We start from the raw sequence: 17,774 nt of genomic DNA on the forward strand, positions 1-17,774 counted from the left end.
GGTACAGAGTTATTTGCCAAACTTCAAAATACCTAGAGGCCCACATGGCGAACTACCGAGTATTCACACCCTCGACGGAACTCGAACGGGACGAGTCGTTTCCGTGCTCGACCCGTGCGCAACCTGAGCGGATAGTTACCGAGGTCCCGTCGGTCAAAATGTACTTCGACAGCAGCAACGGCCTTCTTTAATTCCCCAACACGCACAGTGTTAAACCAATGAGGAAAACACAGAAACGAACTGATAAATTTAACAGGGGATTAATTTATAATAGGGAAAGGGAAAACACAGAGCAGGATTAACACTGAATATAGTCATGCAATGTACAAAGAGCAAGCACTTAACGATTTCTACTTACAGACGGGCCCACAAATACACACGCACACACACACACACACACACACACACACACACGCACACACACACACACACACACACACACACCCAGAAGGACATGGACCTTCCCGCCTCGTGCGGTTTGGCTGAGACAAGCAAACCAGACCAGCGTCGAGATGCGGTCAGAAGAACCAGGCGCCAGCGAGATGCGGTCAGAAGAACCAGGCGCCAGCGAGATGCGGTCAGAAGAACCAGGCGCCAGCGAGATGCAGTCAGAAGAACCAGGCACCAGCGAAATGCAGTCAGAAGAACCAGGCGCCAGCGAGATGCGGTCAGAAGAACCAGGCGCCAGCGAAATGCAGTCAGAAGAATCAGGCGCCAGCGAGATGCGGTCAGAAGAACCAGGCGCCAGCGAGATGTGATCAGAAGAACCGAGCACCAGCAAGATGCGATCACAAGAACCAGGCGCCAGCGAGATGCGGTCAGAAGAACCAGGCGCCAGCAAGATGCGGTCAGAAGAACCAGGCACCAGCGAGATGCGATCAGAAGAAGCAGGCGCCAGCGAGATGCGATCAGAACTTGAGCGATGCGTTCAGCACTCGAGCGGACCAAATGCAATTCCCCTTGTTCTTCTCACGCTCGTCCCGACAACCACACTCCCCCCCTGTCCGATCGCGCCGCAACCTTATTTCACACTTGTCCGGGGTACGGGGGGGAGGGGACACCTCCTCGCAACCTGCTCTCCCTCACTGGACGGTTTTGACACAAAACCTCACTGGACGTAAATGCGCTCGTCGCCTCTGCCATTGGTCAAAACGGGCGCCAAGTCCGTTGATTGGCCGGGGCATGGTGACGTCACGCGGACCGCCTTTCCCACTGTGGCGGGTTCTGATCGGCTGAACGACGGCCACCTCACTCCTTGCACGCTGATTGGTCGAGGGTCACCGCGCGGCTCCTCCTTGAACTCCGCCACCACAGGCGCCATGTCGTTGGCCAGAGCGAGATGGAGGTGAGGGTGATGCTGGTGTTGTTGTAGAAGATTTATGGATGTAATTCAAATCATAACTATCAAAATAACTTCACAGTGCTTGTATATGTAATTCCCATTAGACCATGGACAGGACCCTAACCAGAAACACGTACTTATCGAAATAACTAAGCTCTGGGGACGGCTGTCTGTCTGTGTGCACAAGGCTTCCAGATTCGTATATATATATATATATATATATATATATATATATATATATATATATATATATATATATATATATATATATATATATATATATATATACATACATATAGAGGGGGCTACAAAAGTAGGTATACAGGAAGGATTGTACTTGTTTTCATTACTGTATACCTACTTTTGCAGCCCCCTGTATATACTTACATACATATACATACATATACATATACATATATTGTGAATTTGGAAGCTTACTGCGCACAACAGCCAGGTCCTTTAGATCAGCTATATTGGTATGTGTTTCTCGTTAGGGTGCCTTCCTTTGTTTAATGGGTGATTAATTGTACGTGTGCTGTGAGTTATTTTGATAGGTAGGATTTAAATTACCAACAACAACAACGACACCTGCCCTCGCTTCCTTCCACCATCATCCATTGCACGTGTGCGTGTCAGCACGTATGTGGGCGGAGTCCAGTGTGCTAGGCGGGGTTTCTCTGGACGTTGGTGTGCTGGCTTCACTCCAACTTTGGGCACAAGCGTTGCGCTCTGGCTTCGCTCCAAGTATGGGAACAAGCGTTTCTTTCTGGCTTGGCTCCAAATATGGGCATAGAGCGTTTCTCTCTCTCTGCCCAATGAGGGAGTGCGAGCGTGGGATAAGAGAAGCGCGTGTGGGCCAAAGGTAGAGTGGTTGTCTTCTGGTCTTCGAAAAGGAGTTGTCTTCTGGTCTTCGGTCTTCAGACATCTGGTGGTCTTCTGAAGCCAGTTGTCGCCTTCCTGGGGTCCCGCCAACAGAGCGTCTTCTCTTGTGACCTGTTTGCCTGCGAGCCTGTCCCGCGAGGATTGCTTGCCTGGGCTTGGAGTGGCATTGTGTGGCAGGTTCGAGTCCTGCCACTCTGGATCGTCGAAGACCGCACGAGGCGGAAAGGTCCAAGAATAGGCTCTGACCTCCAATAAAGACCTGACGGGTCAGTTTCTTTTTGGGTGTACGTGTGTGTATGTTTGTGGCACCAGTCTCTTAAGTAAAACTGCATAAGTGCTTGTACATAAATTGCTATTCCTTCATTATTCGGTTAACTCTGCCTTCTTGCGTGCTCCCCTGCCCCCATTATAAATAAATATCCCTTTTGTTAAATGTTCCAGCTCGTTTCTGTGTTTCTTTCATTGGCTTGGCACGGTGTGTATTGAGAAATAGCAAGGCCGTTCGGGCCGGTAAATTGTTCATTTGTTCCGACGGGCCTTGGCAATCTCCGCTCGGGTTACACACGGTTCAGGCTTGGTAACGGCTCGTTCCGCTCAAGGTCCGTCGAGGGTGTGAATTCCCCGGTAGCTTTGTCCGCGTGGGTAATTAGGTATATTGAAGTTTGGCAATTGACCCTACCCCACGTGGTCGAATTATTTGCGATTCATGGTCCAGTAAGGGACCCATGCTTTTCGGACTTATCCAAAAGGCACGACCTCAATTCCGGTGTGTTCGGTGGAGCCGACTCTACTGCTCCCTCTGGCGGTCATGCTCGGTCATACTATACATACATATATATATATATATATATATATATATATATATATATATACATATATATATATATATATATATATATATATATATATACATATATATATATATATATTATATATATATCATATGAAGACCACAAGGGGAAAACTAGAGATGTCACTTTTTATAAATTTCAGGGTTATTGCACCTGCCAATAGTTGGCAACGTAAGGTTTCCTCTCACAATATTACTTTAACAAATAACCAGGGGTGTCACATAATTGATATGGTATAAAGTTTAGCCGTGCAATGAAAAAAACAAGTGTTGTCAAAGCTGAACAAGTAGAAACCCAGAGTTGTCAGTACTTTACTCCTGGTTATCTCCCTTTCATTCATGTTAACTGTTCCACCATAATATTCAGAGTTGAGAAACTAAAAAATGAAAGGTTGTAAAACTTTCACAGCATAAACTCTGAGCACTACAATAGCCTATTTGGTTATATCATGGGCTCCGGAGTTGGTGCATATCGTGGTTCAAGCCTGGCCAAACCTTTATTGTGACTTTTATGGGACCCACGCCATGGCTTAATGGTGAGCGTGTCTGAGTACCCATCCTCATTCGATGTACCCACCGCCCAATCAACCTGCTTTGGTATATGAGGGAGTCACATGAGGTGACTTCGGCTATCGCGGGGGTGGGTGGTTTATCCTTGGTTTCCTCCCGGTTTTCCATCATATTAAGTAGTACGGAGTAAGAAATGGAGAATCCGTCGTCATATAAGCGAAATACCCTTGAGTATGGCGTTGAACACCAATCAAACAAAAAAAACAATGACCGTTTAATGGTGTAAAAAATAATCTGTGATCACCAAAGTCATGTAATGTATGCTAATAACCAACAAGCATGAATTTGCTACACATCCTGGGTTAAAATTGCATGGCAATTATTAAACAAGGGAATAACCAGTGATGTCAGTTTGCAACATTGATTCGTTCTTTGCTCTTAAATTAAATAACACAGAAGCTTGGCAAATGCTACATGCTTAATTTGATCGGCTAATGATCACTCTTCCTTTTTTCTGGAAAAGAAATCGATATGACAGTTATTAAACAGTCCACCAAAGTCTTGAAACTTTGTTTTTCAGTTTCTTCAAAATTAACTTATCCTGACATCTCTGGTTTTCCCCTTGTGGTCTTCATATGTATACATATATATATATATATATATATATATATATATATATATATATATATATATATATATATATATATATATACATATATATATATATATACATATATATATATATATATATATATATATACATATATATATATACATATGTATATATATATATATATACATATATATACATACATATGTAAAAAAATATATATATACATATATATGTATATATACATATAAATGTTCATATATATATATATATATATATATATATATATATATATATATATATATATATATATATATATATATATACATATATATATATACATATATATACATACATATATATATTTATATATATATATATACATATACACATATACACATATATACTGTATTTATATATTTAATTAGTATCCATAATTTTTATGAATATATATATATATATATATATATATATATATATATATATATATATACATATATACATACATACACATACCGTGGTGCCCCCAGAATCCGAACGCCCCATTGTTTGAACAAATTGGAATCCGAACAATTTTTTTGAGAAAATTTTGCCCTAAAAACCGAACACATTTTCGAAAACCGAACACAACGTGGCGTTCATGTTTGTTCACGTGCGTCTCCCCCGCCTGTTCGACCCGCATCTTCGCTCTTTGTTCATTCAGTTCGTCGGTGGAAGTATTCGTGAAAGCATCTCTTGTATGTCGATCGCTACTTTACCTCGTGTTTTCACCTTGATTTGTGCATTTTTTTCTTCAATTGTCACCCTTGTGCATTCACCATTGCACCCAAGAAGAGCAGTGAAGCAAATAGGAATAAGAGGAAGTCCGTGAGAACGACACTTGAGTTGAAGAAAGAAGTTATCGCTAAGCATGAGAGCGGTACGCGTGTGTCTGATCTCACTGCCATGTTCGAGCTGCCGAAATCGACCGTGTGTACGATTCTGAAAAATAAAGAAGCGATAAAAGCACAAAAACCTGTCGTGAAGCGAACTCATTCAATGAACCCTCTGACGAATTGGCTTTAACGAACTCAACGTTTTTTTTCGCGAGCATGGCAGTGACGTCATGCTGCGTCACCCAATCGCTTCACCTCTTGATTCTCTCCCGTGGAACCGTGCGGTGAAAACGGCACGTTTGTGTCTCCACAGAGTGTACTGGGATATAAAACACCATTTGGTGCTTCATGGTTAATTACATACCTCCACCAGGCTGAACAGTTTACGTTTTGGATCCCAATGGCCACTGATAGGCCGGAGCTGCATCCAGACTGATGGAAGAAGCGACAACCGCTCCTGCTCATCCCCCAGGCTTGGAAAAAAGATTCATGACCCAGAAAAGGTCATTTACTCATCTTATTTTACCTTAAACATGGGTAATTTAAGTTGAAAGTGTCTTGAAAGTGGATTTTCTAGGGGTCCACGAACGGATTAATTCACTTTCCATTATTTCATATTGGGAAAATAGTTTTGGAATCCAAACGTTTTGGAATCCGATCAGCCTCTTGGAACAAATTAAATTCGGATTCTGGGGGCACCACTGTATATATATATATATATATATATATATATATATATATATATATATATATATATATATATATATATATATATATATATATATATATATATATATATATATATATATATATATACAGGCCCCCCTAACAAACGGATGCCAATGTTGTCAGACGGAATGAAAACCCGTCATTCTTGTTGCAAAAACAGCTAAAATTGATGAAAAAGCGGCCGAAATTGAAACCAACACAGTAATTACGGTCGCAATAGCAGATATAATGGAAACCAACACGTTTATTCTACACACAAGAACGGTCGTGACGGACACAAGAACGGTCAATCCCCAAATAGATTGGTGGGGACGGAAGCAAGATTGTTTATTTCCGTCGCGAAACGTCCGAGAGCGAAACAAAAGCGGTTCATTCCGGTTTCTGTCGTGTGAACAAGATGGCGGATGCAGTAGAACGACCTGTAACGGTATGTAAATTTTTAGTGCTTGTGCCTCAAACATAAATGTAATATAGATAATATATAGTGGGTAGTACCTGATGTAGTTTTAACAATTTATGAAACCGAATTTTGTTGTGATGATAATGTTTGGTTTGCCTGTATTTCGAGCCCCTGAGTGAAGGATCGCAAGTTGTGTATGCCCAGTTCAACATAGGGGATCGTGTATGGGATTTTTTTTTTTACAGTTTTTACTTCATATCAACTTTATTTTATTGGAATTTGCAATTTATTATTACTATCAAATTTTACCTCTTGCAAATATAAACGATCAATCGTCACTGATTGCTGCAGCACGGGGGCACGAATTACACGACATGTCAGCCACACATTAAGTCAAAAGGGAGCATTTATCGCTGCTTGTATAATATCCCGTACCACAAACGGGTTTTCATTAACAGACATGATATATTCAAGGCAGACTACATTAAAGTTAACTTACCATAACTTCAAGAACTTTTCAAGCCGCCATGTTTCCCACGTTAAAGGTAACCGGAATGAATCGCTTTCGCTTCGGTCTCCGCCGTTTCGCGACGGAAATAACCGATGTTGCTTCCATTCCCCACCGTTCTATTTTGGGATTGACCGTTCTTGTGTGTTGAATAAACGTGTTGGTTTCGGTTATATTTGCTATTGCGACCGTAATTACTGTGTTGGTTTCAATTTCGGCCGCTTTTTCATCAATTTTAGCTGTTTTTGTCACAAGAATGACGGGTTTTCATTCCGTCTGACAACGTTGGTGTCCGTTTGTTAGGGGGGCCTGTTTATATATATATATATATATATATATATATATATATATATATATATATATATATATATATATATATATATATATATATATATATATATATATATATATATATATATATATATATATATATATATATATATATATACACATGTACATAAGCACACACACACACACACACACACACACACACCACATAAATGTCTTACTGGAGAACCAAGGAAAAACCAAACAAAAGATCGGAGAAAAATCACAACTCTTGTTTTGAAACAGAAAATATAAGAAATGTGAAAAATATGAAATAAATCTTGTGGAAGATATAACCAAGTTAAAAGTAGATAAAATGCAAACAAAGATATTGAAACTAATTTATTAAAGTAAGTAAGAAACAAACAACCTTGATTGGACAGACAACTTAGATGGATGTCAAGAAATCAGTGAAAAAAAAAACAAAGCGAGTTTATTTTAAACAAGATCCAAATCCCAACATATTGTTTTTCAAACATTCTTGATGGTGATGAAAGTTCGAAAAATAAATTTACTTTCATAAATACTCTAGTAGCTCATGGTGGTTTTGTATGCACTTGTATGTCCAGAGCTAAACTCTTCAAAAATCATCTAATTGAAGGTCATTGAACAATTTTTGGTTGGTCACACATTTGCCACTGACGGCGAAATAGGTCAAATGGCCACGCCTCTTTTTAAGCGAAGTACTACCATCCGCCATTACTGTATCTCCAGAACCGTTGGACCTCGAAGGTTGTGTGACCACTCAAAATGTTCGGAATGGCCACATTTTGGGGGGTCATTAATACATTTCCATGTCCAAAAGTCAATGGTTTTTAAGATATTTGCCAAAAACTGATTTCAACATGTTACGGACTTCACCTATTCATAATTAATTGTTCCTTCTTCTTTTGTTCAATTATTTGATTCCTGAAGAGTTCAATTACTTGACTCCTGAAGATTCGCAGTGGGCAATAATCTGCATTAAAAAAATTACAATTAACCATATTATTTCTTTGTTGTAGGAGGCGCTAGGTGTTCAAGTGTTAAAGAGTTCTCTGATGGCAAGTAATTCTACCGTGGATCCCTGCTTGCTGTTACTATAACATGGTATGATTTCATTATAGTTGAATTATGCACATTAAATCGCTTGCCTTGGAAAGTTTCTAGGCTGTATCGGTATTGATCTGGCTTTGATCGAGACTGAAGCCTTTGGGAAGCTTGTTGTAGAGAATAGTGTCATGACAGGAGGTCATTACTCCAAAGGCAAGGAGGCAATGAGTCTGGTTGGTATCAGAGGTGATGACGGTTCTTATGTTTGAGGAGTTTCAGACTGACCAGGATAGTACTCATTGTGAATTAGAGAAGCAAATAGAGACCATGGAAACTAAGATGCAGCAGGCTTTAGATGTTGACCATACAGAATTCAGGGAGATTTGGGAAGAAAGCAAGCTTGTTTGTACTGGAGCTTGTTTCTGGATGAGTTGTATCCTATCCTGAGGGATCTTACACACTCTATTTGACAAGGCGATTGGCATCTTTTCATTTCAGCTGTTTTTCGTAGGTGCATGCCTTTGTTCTTCGGGTTTGGCCGGCCAAACTATAGCAGATGGGGTACGCTGTTCCTTGAAGATTGCCTTGACATACAAAGGAAGTTCCCAGGTATCTACAGATGTTTTATAGATGGTGGATGGGTCATGTACCACACTCTCCGACAGGGCAGTGCAGTGCAGTGCAGTAGGTTTTGACATGGCACTCGAAAAGTGTTACAATAAATCCGCTAAGGTTGCAGGAGCTATCATTGGGATGACAAGACAGAAAGAGGCAGTAGCCTTATGGAATTTCTTAAAGCATGAGAAAGATCTTCATGTAGCACAGCTGCTCGAATGGTGTAACTTGGGCGACAAAGACGACAGTGAACTGAACCTCCACCATGAGTTCAATCCAAGTTATACGAAGATTGGCCATGAACGCGCAAGGACACTTTTGGATTACATAAAATCCATCAACAATCCATTCAGCACTGGGATCAGACTTCACAACATCTCGACTGGAGCTGATATACCCCAGGAGGTTGTTGACGGATTACTTGAATGCCTGGAAACTGGTGAGAAGAGTTATCAAGAGTTTGTTGAGACCAGATTTCGGAATAAGGAGAAACACCTACATGACAATACCTACTAGCTGCAAGACTGTTTTCGTGAAGCATGCTTCCACACCGTCCACAACGAAGAAATCGATGGCAAAAAAGATGCTGCAGAAACGATTAGGTACATTGATTATGCCAGAGAAAGAGGGCACAGCATGCTAGACCTCCTGAAGTATGAATTGACCAGCACATCCCAGTTCCTCACCACTGAATGTAAAGATGGCATCAGATTGAAGAAGCCTGATAAAGCCTCCTTATCGAGAGAACTAGTCAATCAACTTCCAGAGGAGAAAAGGAATGTCAAATGTGATGCTCAGATGACAATAGTGGACTTCATGGCACTTGTGCGAAAACTACCAATGAAAAAGATGGGCCTTGACACATTTGGGTAATTGGCTGAGAGTCTTTCCAATAGCATTCTTGCTGAAGGTTCTGAGTCCACAAGAATAGACATTATTTTTGATGTTTATCAAAAATCATCAATCAAGCAAATGGAACGTGCACAGAGAAGTTCTTCTGAGGAAATCACTATCACCATTAGGTCTGACAATCAGAAACTCCCTGTTGATCTTGATATGTTCTGGAGCTCAATGTTGAACAAAGTAAGGTTGCAGGAGTAGATCTTCAAGTGGATGCTGCAGAATGTTGTGTCAGAAAAGGAAATTATCTTTGGAGGAGTATATGGGGGTGAATGTAGGAAGCTGTTAGCTGGCACTGAAACACAGATCGCAGAGCTCTCAAGCAACCAAGAAGAAGCCGATGACAGAATCATGTTCCATATTAATGATGGTATTGTGAAACACGGGGTTCAATCAGTCTTGGTTGACTCACCTGACACAGATGTCTTTGTCAACCTCATCTTCCACTTCAAGAAAACCTGGCAACTACAAAAGCTGTTTGTAAAGCTTGGTAACCGGAAAAACAAGAAAACTGTACCAGTCCACCTGTTAGTTGATCAACTGGACAACGATTTGGTGTCGTGTCTCCCAGCCATTCATGCACTTAGCGGGTGTGACAGTACCAGCAAGGTGGGTCCAAAACTGTCTGGCATGAAAGCATCCATGGATCTCTCCCTACTGGAAGGGTTTGGTGTAGACTGTAGAGGAACTGTCACCACAGATGATAAGTAATGCTGAAAAATTCCTTGTGTCTGGATTAAAGAAGACCGACTGTTCCACATCCGATGAGTATCGTTGGGAGCAGTACCACAACTCCAAGAAAGAGCTCGACTTCAACCAGCTTGTGTGCTGTTCGTCAACGCTACGAGAACACATAAAGCGAGCATATCTGCAGTGTAAGATGTGGTTACAAGCTCCAAATCCTGCAGTCACCAAACCAGATCCACGCCAGTATGGTTACAAAGCAACAGATGTTGGAATTGCACCTGTGATACCGCCAGTACCGTGCAGGCCCGATGACCTGCCCCCTCCATGCAAATGTCCAACATCATGTATGAGTACCAAGACGCGCGCTTGCAGAGGAATGAACATAAAATGTGTGGTGTTTTGTGGCTGTAGTAAAGGCAACAAGTGTAGAAATCCACATAATTAAACTCTAAAATATGGACAATGTGCAAAATTACAACAGGTAATATAATAAAGGGTCAGAACTGTAGTGCGTACCATGCTGAAATCAGTTTTTGGCAAATATCTTAAAAACCATTGACTTTTGGACATGGAAAAGTATTACTGACCCCCCATAATGTGGCCATTCCAAACATTTTGAGTGGTCACACAACCTTCTAGGTCCAACGGTTCTGGAGATACAGTAATGGCGGGTGGTAGTACTTCGCTTAAAAAGGGGCGTGGCCATTTCACCTATTTCACCATCAGTGGCAAATGTGTTACCAACCAAAAATTGTTCAATGACCTTCAATTAGATGATTTTTGAAGAGTTTAGCTCTGGACATACAAGTGCATATAAAACCACCATGAGCTAGCTACTCTAGTAAAAACACAAAACAACTAAATCTTTGTCAGTTGCATTTATGAATTCATTTTAAAGTACCAAGACTAATTTTCTCTTAACTTGATCTCTTCCTTTTTTATTTTGCACACATGGTCGAGGCTTGTGGAAAAGCACGATCGAGTCTCATGGAAGAGATTTTTTTTTATGACTTATATTTTATGAAGAGATTTAAAATAAACTCTCATGAGAGAGTTTATTTTTACTTGTTTGATGAAAATTAATTTTGATTTCTGGAGTTCCTGCACATAAAATAAACCTAAAATCTCTTCTTCATTCAAGTCGTATAACATCCAAGGAACTGTGTCTAAAATGTCAACAATATTAAAAGCTCATTTGTCCCTCTTTTGGTATAACCTTTATCAAAATGCAATTTCAATCTGTAAATTCTAACAATATCACCAACTTTCAATTTAGGATTTCAGAGGTTAATCACATTCTCCAGCCCAGTCAACATGACCTCTTCTTAGCCACTCCAATGAGCCTTCATTTTCATTTTATACTTTTCCTTTGTGTTCTTTCAAATCATTGGAGCTCAATTAATTCTGTTTCGATGCCATGTGTAGCATCTTCTATTCACACCTGTTGTGGGTTATTTTTTGCAAGGTGAGCGAGGGACACCTTTTCTGGCTTCTTGTCTTCATATTTCTTTCCAAATTTGATTCGCCAGTCTGTTAAGATTTTTCACGTAAATGGCCAATTCCAGAGTGGTCCTTCTGTGCTCTTGGCTGGGCTCCATCAGGCAGCTACCTTCTCTTCTTGGCAAGTACATATTCGCAATTGACTGGATTTTGCTGAACACTTTGTGACGAGTGAAAGTTACATTCTCTTTGAAAATTTATACTGCGAGTCTTGCATCCCAAATGCATCATGTCCATCCATTTTAGCATTGTCGGAAGTTCCCCATTTCGGAAGATCAACTTCAAATGTGCAGGCCCGGATGGGATTCCTAACTTCTGACGAAAGCAATTTGAGGGTGGCCATTCACTTTTTGTTGCCGAGTCTTTCACTTGTATTTCTTCTTCCACAGGGTTGATCTCATGTGAATTATCATTTGAGTTTTAAAATATTTTCAATGTGAAAATGACTAGTTGCAAATCATGCAATCTTGCGACTTTTCACTATATTCATTATAATATGAGGTTTTAAACATGCTGACCATGGAAAATATTTGCTACAAACGTCGCACTTGTGAGGCTGCTCAACAGTATAGCTTCTAGTTTGAGGTTGCAATCTGCTTGATTGTATAAATGTCTTGTTGCAAAATGTGCATTTTTAGGGCCTTTATCTAATATGCCATTACAAATCAATCAAAAGTGAAAATGCCTTTTTGCAAACTGTGCAATTATAAGGCCTTTCTCATTGGTTGTCATCTCCATTTGCAGGTTTCAGGAGGTGGGAGGAAGTTCTCCCAGAACTCAAAATCTCCACTTCCTTTTTGGTAAAGGATCGTGATTCATGAAGCAAACGGTGAAACTTCGTTCTCGTAGCCTCGTTCCAAGCGCTCTTTTTAGAAACTTCACTGAACCTCAGACGGTCTCCACTTGTAACTCGTTTGTAGTGATATTCCCCAGAATGATTTTTAAATACTCGGTAAGGGTTTTCATTATCATTCTAGTAGCTCCGACTATCACTGGTACAATTTTAGCTTTCTTCAATTTCCAAATCCTTTTGACCTCATTTTTCAGATCCTGGTACCTGGGGGCCTTCTTCTATTCCTAAGTATTTCTAGGATGCTTCGTTTTCTAGTTCCTGGTTTGCTCTCCTATGATCAATTGAGATGTTGGCAGCTCTTTTTGTACATTATTGTACAAATACGCATTTGGCACAATTGTGAAGACCAAACTCCATTTGGATGTCTTTGGAACACTGCTTTACTAGTTTCAGTTGATCTGCCAATTTCTTATCATTCGAGGCGAAGCGTTTTTAGATCATCCATGTACAGTAGGTGTGTCACCTTTCTTATTTTGTTGGTCATTTTTCTGTTGCATGTCAAACTACAGCCATGTTCTGTTCATTGATGAGGTTACTCATTGGGTCCAAGGCAGACAAAACAGGAGGGGGGAAACACTGTCACCTTGTAAGATACCACATTGTATCTTCACTCCTGAGATTTCAATATTTCCTTCCATGCAAGGTAGTACCAGTGCTGTGTTCCAAAGAGTCATTTCTTTCTCAATGAGTGTGACTATTTTGGGGGGCAATTTTGTTTACTTGCATGAATTGTATAATCCATGAATGTGGAAAACTTTCAAAGACTTTTTTTGTAATCTGTCCAGGCTGTGGATAAGTTGGTTTGTTCGAGCTTGCAGTTTTCGAGGATGGTTTTGTTTTAACTTTATTGTGTTTTGTATACACTGTCGAGGCTTATATGAGAGCTAACACACGGACATGCACAAGGGGAGCAGGAGACAAGAGGGGCGGGAGAGGGAACGAAAAAACAGTGGGGAACAGAGACATGAGGAGAAATGTGGAAGGGAGAGGGATGGGGTGAGGTACACAGAGTAAACAAGATGGACACTACAGGGACTTTCAGGTCCATAAAACGACAGGGACTTTCAGGAAGGAAAGCAGGGAATTTGACAGAGGTGGGTTTGGGGTGGATTAGCGGGGGTGGAAAAGATCAAGGTTTTGGATGGGGGAAGATAAGAGATGATGGTGAACGGCTGTTTTGACGACCTGGAGGGAAGAATGGGGTTGAAGAGAGTGTGGGAGTTTGTTTTAAAGGCAGGAGAAAAGAGGAATGGAAGAGTGAAGGTGAGCAGTGATTGTTGATTTTAATAGTTTTACCAGAAGGGGGTTGCTGCTGGACCTTGAGCACCCTGCAGAAATATAGGGGGGGGACATATCTCATACAGAGCAGGGGGGGGGCGAGGCCAGAGAGGAGATGGGAGAAGACAGAAAGACCACCGACCTGCCTGCGGTGAGAGAGTGAGAGACCCAAAGGCTCAGCCTCATAGTGGGAGATACCAATGATCCTAAATACATTGGTTTCCATAGCGTGAAGCTGAGAAAAGTGAGAGGCAGGAGCACAAGCCCCAAGGGGAGAGCAGTACTCCATCAGGTTGCGGACAAAAGCTTTGTATGTGGTCAGCATTTATTTAACAACAAATGGTATATTGTTCCATAGCATCCTCTTTTACATCCTTTCTGCTCTGCCTTGAAAGCTCCATGTTGAGCGAGTTAATTGTAAACTGCATCGGTGATTATACCTGTTAAAAGTTTGTATGTTGTTGTTATTGGTCTAAATTTGTTGGGTGGATAGGTTTCTTCAGATTTCAGGATTAAAAGAGTGTTGCCTTCTGTGAACCATTCATCCATTGGCTGTTACCCTTGGAGGAATTCGTTAAATGCTTGAGCGTAGTGAGGGTGGAGAGCATGCAGTTGCTTTAGCTAGAAATTAGGAATCCCATCCAGGCCTAAGCATTTGAAGTTCGATGCTTTTGCGAGATGTTTTCTGATTTTTTTTTTTCTTCATCAATTGCCACTGGGTGCATTTCCTGTAGATGTTGCATTTTATTTTCCAAGTGTCGTATCCAATCTGCTTCCTTGTTGTGTTCTTTTTCATCCTCAAATTTACCTTCCCAAAAATTTTCTCAGTCCTCTCTTTGTTTAGGGGGAGTTGTCACATTTTGTTTCCGTGTCTCCAGCTCTCGGTCAAACTTTTTTGGGTTGTTTTCAAACTGTCGATTTTGATTTCTTCTGTTGTTGGCCTCATTATAGTTTTTTTTTAATTTTCCATGCTATCTGTTGTATTTGGAGTTTATTATGAGCAGCTAATGGTTCTAGTCCATTGTTTTCGATGTTGTATTTCTTTTTTATTTGTCTGATTCTTTTCATGAGTTTGGGCTTCTGTTTCCCCTCTTGAATTGTTCTATTTGACCCGTTTCGACCCTCGGTCAATCTCTGCTTCTCGAGTCTCTGTTTCCATGGTGGTGATTTGTTTCTGTTCAGGTTATCAGATCTATATTTTTTTGTGTCATTGTTTACCTTTTATTTTCTCTTGGACATATCACGCGGCTGCAAAACTCACGTCATTAATTTCTCGTAAATTAGGTGATTTTGGGAGCATTTTAATGACTGCTTGATTTATTCTCCTCACTTGTATCTTTAACTGTTTATTTGGTGAAGATGTGGTCATTGCTTGGGTGATATTAATTTGATTTCCTCTGTTTTATTATCCAGCTCATATTCTAGCCGATGCTGTTCATTGTCAACCTCCTCTTCCTCTTCTTCACTCTGTTGTCCATTGTTTTCCTCCTCATTGTCATCTATCCTTGTTGCTCTTTTTTGTTTTGTTTGCAAAGGTGCTATTTGATCTGAGTTAATAACTTCGTGTTGATCTTTTTCTCGGGGTGCTGCTGAAGCATTTCCTTTTGTCGTTCTCTGGTCCTGTTGTCATTCTCTGTTCCCAGGTATGTCTCCTTTATGCATTCTGATGTGGTATGTTAAATAAAATAATTCCAAGAATGACTTGTAAAAGATTGTGCCCTTGCAAGCCCCCTCTTCGGATTGAATTCTAATATGAGATTAGAAGTTGCTCGATCTCAGACAAGTCTTGTTGCAAATCGTGTGGTTGTTCGGCTTCTCTACGATATGAATTCTAATGTGGCATTTCAAATTACTTGAATGCAAAAATGCCTTTTTGCAAACGGTGCAATTGTGCAGCCTTCCTTCTGCATGGATTCTGAGCTGGTATGTCAAAGGAGATGATTCCGAATACGACTTATTACATATTGTGCACATGTTCGGCCTTTCTCCGGTAGGAATTCTATGATGACATCGCAAATTGCTCGATTGCAGAAATGTCTTCTTGCAAAACGTGCACTTGTATGGCCTTTCTTGTTCATTGTATTCTCATTTTTTGAGTTTCAGAAGGTGGAACGGAGTCCTCCCAGGACTCGAAGTATCCACCTCCAGTTCGGTAAAGGATCACGTTTCAAGGACGAAGTCGTGAAGTTTTGTTGTTTTCATATTTGTTCTTTTCAGGATGGGCACTCTACCCTGGGCAGCCTCCAACTGTAATTTGTTTATCGTAGTAATCCCCGGGTGAGTTTTGAAAATCTCAGACGGGTTTTTCATTTTCACACCTGTTGCTCCAGCTATCACTGGCACAATGTCGGCACTCTTCAGCTTCCAGGTTCTTTTGACTGCATTTTTCAGATTCTGGTACTTGGTCATTTTTCTGATTTCCACATTATTTATACCAAATTCACTGTGCACGGACTCCTTGAATAGCAATGCAGTCTTTTCCTCTTTGTATGCGAGTCCTGTGTTCAGTTGCAATGCTTTGTTTTCTATGTTGTGAATTCCTTGTGTGTGAATCCTGACGTGCCGATTCAAATCGGACAACTGTGAAAATGCCTTCTTGCAAAATGTGCAGTCGTGGGGCTTCTCTCCAGTGTGAATCTTAACGTGCAGTTTCAAACTACACAAGTGTGAAAATGCCTTTTTGCAAACGGTGCAATTGTAGGGCTTTTCTCCCGTATGGATTCTGATATGAGATGTCAAATGAGATGATTCTGAAAAAGACTTGTTACAGATTGTGCACTTGTAAGGCTTCTCTCCGGTATGAATTCTCATATGTGAATGGAAATTGTTTGACTGTGTGAATGTCTTGTTGCAGATTGTGCACTTGTAAGGCCTTCCTCCGGTATGTATTCTCATATGTGAATGGAAACTGCTTGACCACGTGAATGTCTTGCTACAGATTGTGCACTTGTGAGTTTTCTCTCCGGTATGAATTCTCAGATGAGAATGGAAATTGCTCGACCGCGTGAATGTCTTGTTACAGATCGTACATTTGTAAGGCCTCTCTCCGGTATGAATTCTCAAATGAGAATGCAAGTTGCCCGACTGTGTGAATGTCTTATTACAGAACGTGCACTTGTAAGGCCGCTCTCCCGTATGAATCCTAAGATGAGAATGGAAATTGCCCGACTGCGTGAATGTCTTGTTGCAAACTGTACACGCATAAGGCTTCTCTTCTGTGTGAACATGCGTGTGGTTTCTAAAAATACGTGATTTTGAAAATGATTTCTTGCAAAATTTGCACTTGTAAGGTTTTTCCACCACGTACCCTTTCGGCTTTCCTTGCAAAAGATTTGCTGTATGGGATGACTTCGTAGCAACCCTGGATTTTTCTCCATGCTTTCTGAACTCATCAACATAATCAGTTCTCGTGCAATTAAAGCTGCGTTTACATTTCTTCTTGCACCGTTTCCGATCTTGCTTTTCTGTGTGACATGTGATTTGGACATTACGACTGCAGCCTGGAGCACTCGTGTCAGAATCGTTCTGAGTATGTTCAGTTTGACTGCCTGAGAAGGAGATGGGGAAAGAAAAGATGTGGGGCGAGGGGGGGAGGGCAGAAACATGTCATAGACATGAATTTGAATTGGTTCGTAAAGGGTCAAAGTTTTAACACAACTTATCTTCATTCCTTTTAAATACAAGATGTGGAAATGTAAAGTTTCATATCTCGAATGGCCAACATTTCTTAAACAATCTGATTAATTATTGGATAAACACGGAGGTTTGATGCAATGAAAGAAGGCAGAATTTCACACGGAACACTCCAAGCAGTGGTGGATGCACCGCCTTTCAATGAGGATGTCGAAACACGCTTGCCATCAGGATTACAATTAA

At 40.7% G+C, this 17,774-nt stretch overlaps 1 protein-coding gene across 2 annotated transcripts in view; it reads right to left on the reverse strand.

Moving 5' to 3' along the window:
* Positions 1 to 7,360: 7,360 nt before the first annotated feature.
* LOC147025507 (uncharacterized) overlaps positions 7,361 to 17,774 on the reverse strand; it is a 31,314-nt gene continuing 20,900 nt past the window's right edge. For both annotated transcript variants that reach the window (XM_085886995.1, XM_085886996.1), the window contains exon 5: positions 7,361 to 17,446. In XM_085886995.1, coding sequence (XP_085743121.1) covers positions 16,059 to 17,446 — 1,388 coding nt within the window. In that variant the 3' untranslated portion in view covers positions 7,361 to 16,058. The remainder of the gene's footprint in view (positions 17,447 to 17,774) is intronic.

This window comes from Eptatretus burgeri, chromosome 6 (genome assembly GCF_056783735.1).
Source record: "Eptatretus burgeri isolate ZD-2024b chromosome 6, Ebu_testis_v1, whole genome shotgun sequence".
Classification (NCBI taxonomy): Eukaryota; Metazoa; Chordata; class Myxini; order Myxiniformes; family Myxinidae; genus Eptatretus; species Eptatretus burgeri.